Source organism: Leptodactylus fuscus, chromosome 1 (assembly GCF_031893055.1).
Source record: "Leptodactylus fuscus isolate aLepFus1 chromosome 1, aLepFus1.hap2, whole genome shotgun sequence".
Lineage (NCBI taxonomy): Eukaryota > Metazoa > Chordata > Amphibia > Anura > Leptodactylidae > Leptodactylus > Leptodactylus fuscus.
The window spans coordinates 186003157-186014074 of NC_134265.1; the positions used below are offsets into that span (position 1 = coordinate 186003157).

The 10918-nt window shown below is 41.6% G+C and overlaps 1 protein-coding gene across 1 annotated transcript in view; it reads right to left on the reverse strand.

Moving 5' to 3' along the window:
* Positions 1-9175, reverse strand: part of ZCCHC7 (zinc finger CCHC-type containing 7) — a 140062-nt gene extending 130887 nt beyond the window's left edge. The window contains exons 1-2 of the mRNA XM_075280441.1: positions 9105-9175; positions 7716-8395 (exon numbers count right to left, since the gene is read on the reverse strand). Coding sequence (XP_075136542.1) covers positions 7716-8382 — 667 coding nt within the window. The 5' untranslated portion in view covers positions 8383-8395; positions 9105-9175. The remainder of the gene's footprint in view (positions 1-7715; positions 8396-9104) is intronic.
* Positions 9176-10918: the final 1743 nt, after the last annotated feature.

Genomic DNA, 10918 nt, shown 5'->3' on the forward strand with positions numbered 1-10918 from the left:
TTCAGCAGAATAATGTTCACACTCACGGTACAATTCAATGTATCATTACATCCACACATAGAAAAGTTCATCTCCTTTGTGGTGCATTAATGAGAGTACTAGCATAGTGATGCTAAATAAAAATCAATCTCAGTATTATTCCCTAAGAGTGGAAGAGTCCAATATGAATATTATGTGTTTCTTTTGTCCTGCTCATGCAGTTTTCAAAATGATCTCAATACGGATGGAAACCAAGGTGAAGAAGGAATCTATTGCAACAGTCTATGACTTTTCGGAACTTGCATAGCCTGCCTGCATTTCTGTATGCACAATGGATTCTCCTTTAATCTTGGTCAACATCCAGTCTCTGAATACAAGACTGGGACTGTGATCAACTGCTACACCCAGCCATACTTTGTAAATTGTCTTTTCTCCATGCAGCATACTATCTGCAACTGGAGATCAGCATAATATAGGTCAATAGGATTTAACAAAATGTGCAGCAATAAAAAGAAAAAAAATACAAACACATTACATTTTTTTTCCAGATTCAGATTTTTTTCCATATTTGCCACATATTTCACTATCGCTGTGAAAAACTACATCAAAATCTAACTGGCTCACAGACAAGAGAACAAAGCAAGGAATCCCCACTTATAGGCTAAAAGAGAGATATAAACATCCTTAGCTTTTCCATAATTAAAATGTTCATTGCCTATCCTTAGGATAGGTGGCCAATACCAGATTGGAGGGGGTCTGACACTGGGTAGCCACATCAATCAACTGTTCTCAACAGCAGATACACAGAGCAATGAGCAGGAAGCAGACAGCTCTGTTTTCCATGTGGTGGCTGAACCGAGTCACTACAACATAGCTTCTACTCAAGTGAAGCAGAGGTGATCTGCAGTACCAACTGCATCATGCTCCATTCTCTGTACATCAGTTGCTGCGAACCACTGGAAAGTTAAAACATTTAGGAGCCACGACAAGTTAGCAACAAAGTGGCAGACCACATAAAAGTTAGTAGCAGTGTTGCCAATTGGTGAAATTCATAGTACACAAAAGTCAAATGCTCTGCTAAGGGCGGGTTCACCTGCCCGAGAAACTGGATGGGAGACGGAAACCGGCAGTCAGTTTTCAAACCCATTCATTTGAATGGGTTTGCAAAGTGTCCGCCTGTGAGCGTCTTCTGGTCTCCGCGACGAAACGGTTTTTTCAACCGGACACAAAGTCGGACATGCAGGACTTTGTGTCTGGTTACAAAAAAAACCCAAAAAAACGTTTCGCTGTGGAGAGCAGAAGGCACTCACAAGGGGACATTGACTGCCGAGTTTCCGTCTCCTGTCCAGTTTCTCGGGTAGAAGATGGAAACCCACAAAGTGGATACCAGGCACAGATGTGAATCCGCCCTAACTCAATAACTACAGAGTTTGATACCTCCTCTGCCCTTAGAAAAACACAATCTTTGTGCCAGGGGTGCAATAGCATGAGTCTCCATGGCCTTACACCACTAAGCACGATGCCAAGCATCGGATGGATTGGTGTAAAGCTGACATCTACTGGACTCTAGAGAAGAAGAAAAGTGTTGAAGCGATGAATAACCTTGTCCTATCTTGATGTCTGTAGTCAGACAGGTAACAATTTCCTGCCACTCTCCAAACCCAGACTTGTACGTCATTGTGCCAACTTCTAAGTTTTGGAGAGAAGAGAACATGGGGTTGGCCTAAGTCTCTTACTTCTAGTGAAAGGAAATGTTAATGCTTTAACATGCCAAAACATTTTGGCTAATTGTAGGTTTTCATCCTAATGGGAAAAGTTTAGAGTAAGATTCTTTTCTGTTCCAGTGGCTAAAGCAAGGTCCAGAAAACACATTGTTTGGTGAATTTCGCCCACAAATAGCTCTGACCTCAACCCCATCAAACACCCTAGGACTAAACTAGAAGGGAGACTGACAGCTAGGCCCTCTTGTTCAACATCATTGTTGGATTCATGGAAATAATTCCCACAGACATAGTCCAATATCTTGTAGACAGTGCCTACAAAGAAGCATTGGATGCTCTAACCCGGTTTGAGAGACGTCAATCAATCTATGAAGGGTGCGGGTGCATGACTATTAACCTCAACCCCATTGAGGGATAAGTATCATATAGCAGACACAGTATTAAACGTTCATTTTCTACATAATATGAAAATAGTTTACACTGGGACAGGTCAACAAAGCTATTGCACAGCATGATAACAATATGAGTGTGGTTTAGGGCGAAAAATCTAGAAAGATTTCCATTAATTTAAAAATGCAATATCAGCAGTATACAAAGCAGAATTTTTTTTCTAATTTGCTGCCTGTACCACCAGTGTTTGAAAAGTTTTACTACTTCAATTATCATAGTTAAGACACACACATTATCACATTATAAGATATATAGTTGGAAATATTTATACATCCTCAACATTGAAACTGCAACAAGAAGGACAAGTTGTAAGGTTTTTGAAAATGGAGGAAGTAGCAGGTGTCAATAAGATCTGCAAGGAATCAAGTTTTCCAGCACCTATCTCCAATCTGTGGCTTATGGGAATGGGCATAAGAGAAAAAAATTATACATATAATATCTAGGAGTCCTTGGTTACCAAACTGTATAATGTTCACCAGTGGCTCCCACACAGTGTAGTGGACTCCTCAGTGCCCCCTCACACAGGTAATAGTATCTTCAGTGGCACCGGCACAGTATAAAGCAGGGCTGGGTGGTGATTAATCGAAAAATAACCAAAACAATGTCGGTTACTACAATATTTACAAGGTTCTACCTGCAGTTTCAAATCCCAATCAAAACTGCTATTATTTTGATCTTTTATATTTCTGTTTTTGCATTTAGTCTGCTATTATTACATTCACTAGCAGTTTCAGTTTGGCCTGAATGAAACTACCGGGTGAACCTTGTGAAATGAATCTCATAAGGTTGGCCCAACAAATACTCATACAGTAAAAGGGGTGTAACCTAAATAATCACCATTAATCGCAATGAAGGTTAAATGCCCAATTATTGATTTAGGCAGTACCTAGTGCCAACTCAACCCAGTGGTATAATGTTCTTCAGTTCCCCTTCATGCAGTATAACAGTCTCCCCAGTGGTATAATGTTCTTCAGTTCCCCTTCATGCAGTATAACAGTCTCCCCAGTGGTATAATGTTCTTCAGTTCCCCTTCATGCAGTATAACAGTCTCCCCAGTGGTATAATGTTCTTCAGTTCCCCTTCATGCAGTATAACAGTCTCCCCAGTGGTATAATGTTCTTCAGTTCCCCTTCATGCAGTATAACAGTCTCCCCAGTGGTATAATGTTCTTCAGTTCCCCTTCATGCAGTATAACAGTCTCCCCAGTGGTATAATGTTCTTCAGTTCCCCTTCATGCAGTATAACAGTCTCCCCAGTGGTATAATGTTCTTCAGTTCCCCTTCATGCAGTATAACAGTCTCCCCAGTGGTATAATGTTCTTCAGTTCCCCTTCATGCAGTATAACAGTCTCCCCAGTGGTATAATGTTCTTCAGTTCCCCTTCATGCAGTATAACAGTCTCCCCAGTGGTATAATGTTCTTCAGTTCCCCTTCATGCAGTATAACAGTCTCCCCAGTGGTATAATGTTCTTCAGTTCCCCTTCATGCAGTATAACAGTCTCCCCAGTGGTATAATGTTCTTCAGTTCCCCTTCATGCAGTATAACAGTCTCCCCAGTGGTATAATGTTCTTCAGTTCCCCTTCATGCAGTATAACAGTCTCCCCAGTGGTATCTTTCCAGCGGACGGTCCCCACAGTATATAATGGTCTTCCCTGTGACTCCCCCACAGTATGCATGTTGCTCTCTCCTAGTGTCCCTACCCACAGGATGAATGGTGCTCTTCCCAGTGCGTCTCCCCAAAAATATAACGCTATTCCCAGCAGCACCCACCCTTTATAATACTCTCCCCAGGGGTTCATACCCTTTATAATACAGTCTCCCCTCCCTTTATAAAACGCTCCTAAATGCACCCACATAGTAGCATTCTATACCAGCTCTCTGTTGCTACAGTGGGCAACCATATATGCAGCTGAAGGTGCTAAGCTTGACAGATTTTCTCTTAAAAAGGCAGGATGGCTAGTCACAAATGGTACCAAGGTTTACCATTTTGGTTGCTATCTGGAACCCGGTATACAGTATAGCTGGAACCTTCTAGTCTTCATTTCAGATACACTAACATCTGTAAACTATTATGGAACTACCAGGTTGTATACTGCTCGTGCTACTGTGAGCAGACTGTGTTAAACCGCCAAAATATACAGGATCTGGGATAACAGCGGTTGAATCCCCACCAATCACAAGAATGGGGGCACCATTCCTTCATCTAGTTAGAGCAGCAAGCTGCATGTTTGCTTCATTATCTCTCTATAGCACTGCAGAGTACAGAGAGCAGTCTGGAAGTGTGCAGAGACACAAGTACATCATCCAACTCCAATCATTTAGGTATACAAGTGGCCCCTGTTTGACTTGGAATAGCAGTAACTAGAAGTAGCCAGAGTACCCCTTTAACTGTACTATCAGGTAATACCATTAATAATTGTTGCAATGTGTATGATCAGCTTTTTTTCACTTATTGTACAATTTCTTTCCACATCTGCTAGACATCTGTTCTAAGCCTCAACTTCTCTATCAGTGAAAAAAATATTTCATATAATCTGCAGATTCTTGTACAGAACTGACTCAGCATTATCTGTGTGTTTACATAGAGAGATAACAGACCAAGCGTTATCAGCAAAGCACAATTAGCTGAAGCCAGCAAGAGCAGTGAGTGACATCACTTGTCCTATAGGTCCCTGGTTAAAGCAACACAGTGTAAACAATGGGAGGAATAAATTCACATGCCAGGCAAACAAAGCAGAATTTCTATATTTAGAAAAAGGCTTCAATTTACATAAATTACCAGTATAGATAGGATCCTTGAGATGGGACAACCCTTTTAAAAGGGTTTTCCCACAGCAGGAAGTTATACCACTATCCAGAGGATAGGTAATAACATGCAGCTCAATGGGGGTCCAACAACTTAGACTCTACTGAACAAAATGGTGGACATTCTGCACAGAGCTCTGGTAAAGCAGTGCATGCACTATACCACTCATTTCAATGGGAGTGTGATAAACACCCAAGTGCTGTACTTCGACTTGCTTTTATAGAAAAACCCCTTTAACCTGTTCTATCACTGGATCAAAACAGGTTAACCAATGTTGTTATTGAATAAAGTCATTTAGGCTAAGGCCCCATGTAGCAAAACACATCCCAGTGGTTTGGGGGTTATTTTCACAGTGTTTTTCATTGCATTTTGCAGAGTTTTCCTTTGTGGGCTTTCTTCCCTTATTATACCTATACATAAAACACCAGCATTTCCACAGGTATAATGCATATACTGTGAATTTAAAAAACGCAAGCTTTTTTTGAAAACACAGTTTTTCTGCTGCAGATTTTTTTTTCTGCAATGTGTGGATGGAATTAACCAGAATCCCATTCATTTTGCAGGTATTGTAAAACACTTTTTCCCGACCCTAAACTAGTCCCGTGATGTGCAGCATCAAATAATGACATTTCCTATAGTGCTCCTCACTAAGCTTTTCTTGGTGAAGAGTTATATGCTTTTAAAAGCTTAGGAGAGTCATATGCAAATTTACCATTAATAGTTGCGGGGGGATGGGAGCAGCTACATTAGTGATGCAATGACTGTGCTAAATCACATCAATGGGATGAATTTAGGGTGGAAAAACCACCCTACATGTTCCTTTTAACACCAGATTACCAGCTCTGGTACCTGCTCAGACACGGATGGTCTGGGCTAGGAATCAGAACTTCTGCATGCAGAATATTAAAGTAGAACTCCCACAATATTTTTTATTCTCTGCTGTCTTCGAAAGACACGTGCTGTACTAAAGGTAATGTTCTTGCTGGCTTATATTTGTGAATTATCCACTCTTTTCTGGACCACAGCTGTATCATGTGACCAACAATTAGACTCTCCCGTACTGGCACGGCATCTCTTGTATAGACAGGAAGTCAGTTTGTCCATTTATTCCTAGGAGAGCTTCAACATGAGTCTAATGAGAATAAGAATGAAAAAACAGACTTCCTATCCACAGAGAAAAAGCTTTGTCAGCTGTGCTGGTTACATGATACAGCTGTGGACCAGAAAAGACTTTAAATGACTTTACTCAAGTATAGCATCTATTAACCTGTACCTCACCAATGGCAGACAACAGTTTAACAGAAGCTGTAATCAATTAACGTCACATCACGTTTGCTCTCTTCACTGCAACTCAGCCTGGCATTTCAATATAGTTTAGGAGTCCTGCCAGGGCCTTGAAGCAGCAAGTCAGTATTAGACACTAGGAGCCTAAGCGGACCTATGTCTTAGTAGCAGTGGTCACTCTCCCTCCCTGCTAATGTCAAAGTCTCTTGCCCTTAATTTTCTTCTTGGAGCTGTGGAAATAAGTGGGGGAGGTATAAGAGGCAATGTGTATGTGCAATGCCTCTATGATGTAGATCCAGGCAGCTGCAGCAATAGGCAATTGGGCAGAATAAAAGGCAATAAGCGTACAGCAGTCTCTGCCCAAATGCACTGCAAAAGGGGAGGGAAAGAGAGACAGAGGGTGGGCATCTTCAATAAGATTACATTTAAACAGTAATATATATTCTTGGTGCACGCCCTGTTTGCTCAGGGGTTCCCCTGTCATTTGCCTTGTATTGTGGCTCTGCGTGGCCTTCTCAACTGTAAGCGGGGCATATCAACCCTTTTCTACTGCATTGCACTTGTTTTTGTTTGTTTGTTAATTTCCTTTTGAAAAATTTCTACTAAAATTTGATTACACCTAAACAGTAATATATATATGTTCAAACTTGCACCTGATGTCCACTCGCCCGCCATGATTCCTCCAAAATTGCACAAAAACAGACCAAAATGGCTTGCATATGGTCAGATTAAAAATCAATTCATTTCAGTGGGTTTTTAAAGCAAACCTCTGGTGTCCATGTGCAGCCTCTTCCCTGTGAAATAGCTTTTTTGCACGGACACAAGGTCAGACATGCAGGATTTTGTGTCCGTGCAAAAAAAAAAAAAAAAAAAAGCCTTCACGGCGGAGAGGCTACATACTGACACCAGCGGTTTGCTTTAAAAACCCTTTATAACGAATGGGTTTTTAAACTGACCACCGGCAAGCCATCCCCAATCTGTTTTTCAGCAATTTTTTTACGGAATCACGGTGGGCGGACAGCAAGCGCAAGTAAGTTGTTTATATTTAGAAATCCTATTATTTGGACAATCTTTTTTAGAAACCAGATAACCCATTTAAGCCTCAGGAGGTTGATCTTGTGTGTTCCAATGCAGGAAAACGTTCAATGCATAAAAGTGAATCTACAGGTGCCTAAAACACCTGTACATATATTATTGTAACCTCTTCCTCCAGGAATCTCAACCCTACTATATTGTGTTGCTACATGACTGCTGCAGGTACAAGTTTGTCTGGAGTGGTCACAGGTTGAAGTGACAAGGCCTTGCTGGAACCAAAAGACCAGAGAATCACTGGCAATGGTTCACCAGGAAAAAGGTAAAGAATAGTTTTGCTTTGGTTTTTTCTACCATTATCAGCTGTTTGTAAAAATGCAGAGTTGAAACTGTTACGTGAGAGGAAGGTACGGCTTAAAATACATTTAATAAAGTTCACAAACCTTCATTTGGCGCACATCTACTGCCCTTCAGATTCAGCTGAATGCTAGCATCGCCTTCCTCGCTTCCTTTTCCCAACATCATCCAATTTTCCACATCACTCTGTTCACTCTCTTCATCTGATGTTAGAAACTCTTCTTCATTGACCTCCACGCCTTCCTCGTCCGAACTTCCTCTAATCACAAGAACCTCCTGGATAATCCCACCTTTGTAACTTTTGCCAGAGTTTGGAGATTTCTTCTCTTGAAGCTTAGATGACTTTTTTTCTTTAAGTGGAGCTTTAAGAGTTGACTGGTTCTCTGGTTGTCTTACAGCTGAAAATATTTTACTCTTGGTCTTGGAAATATATACGTTGTCTTCTTCCAAACTGTCAGAAAGGATAACCACAGCAGAAGAGTCTGAAGCCCTTACATCATCACTGTCAGAGATGACAATCACAGACTTGTTATCTGATGTATGCTTCTTATTGTTCACCACCTCTGTAACAACCTCATCCTCTTTCTTCTGATCATCCGCTTCATCAATGTTGTCATCACTGATATTTTGAGAGTAGTGCACCTGGCTATAAAGGTAGGTTTCCACCTCGCTGTCAATACTCTCATCACTTGAAGACTCTTCACGGTACAGCTCATCTTCATAAGCAGCCACCTCATAGTCGTCATTAAACATGGTGAAGAAGGTTCTGTAGTAAATTCAATAATACAAATGTAAGCCAATAATAAGACATCAGCAATGACACTGGTTGTTTTAAGATAAATCGGTTGTCCAGTCATGTGAATTTTGTTTCAACCCCTCACAGAATGTCATAGTAAATGCTGACACACTCACATTACTGATCCACTGCTACCCCAGTTCTGACATTTCCCCGTCTCTGTATCATGCTCTCCAAGGATGATATTGTGACCTCAAAATGTGACTACAAAAGCCAGTCACTAGCCACAGTGGTAAACTATGAAAACAATTGAGGTCACCACTGTGGCTAGTGACTGGCTGAAACAGCCATATGTTTGTGTAGTCTGAAAAGCTGAAGTCAGAATGTAGTAGCTTTTCCCTAGAAGTATCAGGTCACTGCACCCTAAGACTAGGGACAATGTGTTACTAACTTGTCTTACCTTAGAGAATTGGGGGTGTCAGGATTATAAAGAGGGGGGCTTATAAAGAGGGCAAGTTCACAGTGTGACCAAATAAAGTACGAAATAGTGAATGACGCCATGATAATACAAGCACATATACAGCAGACAACACACTGCACTTGTACATATACCAACATATCACATGACCAGACTATACAGCAGAAATCTACAACTCTCCGGCACAAGACCCACAGCTCAGCGAACAGACAGCCGCCATGAATCCTCCTCTATACTTATATCATACTACACAAATATTACCTGGCAGATGGTAGTCCGATTTCCTGCCTTACATGTGGGCAAGTGTTACTAACAGGAAGTTCCGAGAGGAAACAAAATACATCCTGCTGCACGTGGGAACTAGTGTCACACATAAAAGGTCCTTCCGGAAACAGCACACTTGTCTCGTAGTTCCGCTGTAAAGACATGTATAGGATTGGTTTGGACAGACTGAGGAGGTTTGTTAGGATGGTAATGTCAGCGGGCACAGCTGGATGGTGGTCTTTCTTCACACAGATTTGTAGATAGTTCTGGTAAGTGTTATGCGACCTACCCGAGGAAATGGCAAGCAGAAACTGAAACCCGGCGCACATTGCCCTAAGGTTTTATGTACACATTCATGATCAATGGACGTGTATCCTGATAGAGCCCATGTAGTGCAAACAACATGGCAGATGACTAATATAATGTATTTAACCTGTCAGTGACTGACAAAAAGACTTTTTACGTCAGAAATGAACGGACCTTAGGCAGGAGAATAAGTAGGGTCTCCTGTGTTCTACTGTATATGCTGTGTGCTGAGCTGTGCGCCCAGGACTGCAAAACTAGAACCTGAGGATTTAACCCTTTACAGCCTGCAGCTTGGTGATTGTGGTATGTCAATGGTTGCAGATTGAAGGGGCTTCTATTCGGCATTGGCACCCCTGCAAACATGATAGCCTGGTGTCCATGCATTTACATGGCAGCTGGGGGACTTAATGAAAACTCCCAGGTCTGCCTACATCCTAAAGGCAAGGCCATTATAATAGATATGGGGGGGCTGTTCAAACTTTTTGTAAATGGGCCCCCTCCACATAAATTAGTTTCCCAATAACATGCCCCAAATAATGCCCCCTCAATCCACAATGTTACACAGAAAAAAAAAAAAAAAAAACAATATTCACCTAACCCCGTTCCCACCAACCTGAAAGATTTGGTCGAAATAATGACTGGGCTCGGTGTTCCTTACACTTTCCTGCCGCAGACATCATCACCTGATGGCTCCATGCTCCACTATTGTATTCAACTTCTATCTGTATTAAAGAGAGTCTCTCATCGGCTACAGTAATTTTTAACTAAGCATATCTTTGCATAGCCTTTAGAAAGGCTATTGTAGGTATAACTTTCATTTGTTGATCGGTGCCGCTGTTTTTGAATTAGCCTCCTTTTCTTGATATGCTAATTACCCTGCACGGAGCACCAGAAGCCTTTTCTATGTTTTCTGAGCATCATTTGCGTTATCAGCCTTCCCGGTTCTTACTTCTCCTTCTTTACAGATGATCCATCCACCTACAGTTCTTCACTGCTTCGAGATAAGCTACTCGTGTACAGCGCATGTGCATAATTTTAATTGCGCTGCACGTGACTAGCTGCTCTGAAGGAAGCAGTGAAGGATAGTAGGAGAAGGGATCATCTGTAAAGAAGGATCGGTGAGAACCTGGGAAGGCTGATGACGCAAGCAGTGTGTGGCGGAAAAGTAACACTGCTTATCACCCTGAGCACACCATGGTGGTGGCAGGATCATGCTGTTGGGGCTTTTCTTCAGCAGGGACAAGGAAGATGGTCAGAGTTGATGGCAAGATGAATGGAGCTAAATACAGGCAATCCTAGAAGAAAACCTGCAAAAGACTTGAGACTGGGAAGGAGATTCACCTTCCAGAAAGACAATAACCCTAAACATACATGTAGCGCTACAGTGGAATGGTTTGGATTAAAAAATACTCTTGTGTATTGAGATTCCTGTACTCGCCCAGGAGGGATGAATATGGATGTCATACAACCCACAGTAACAATATGGCTTTGTTTACTAGTTCTTA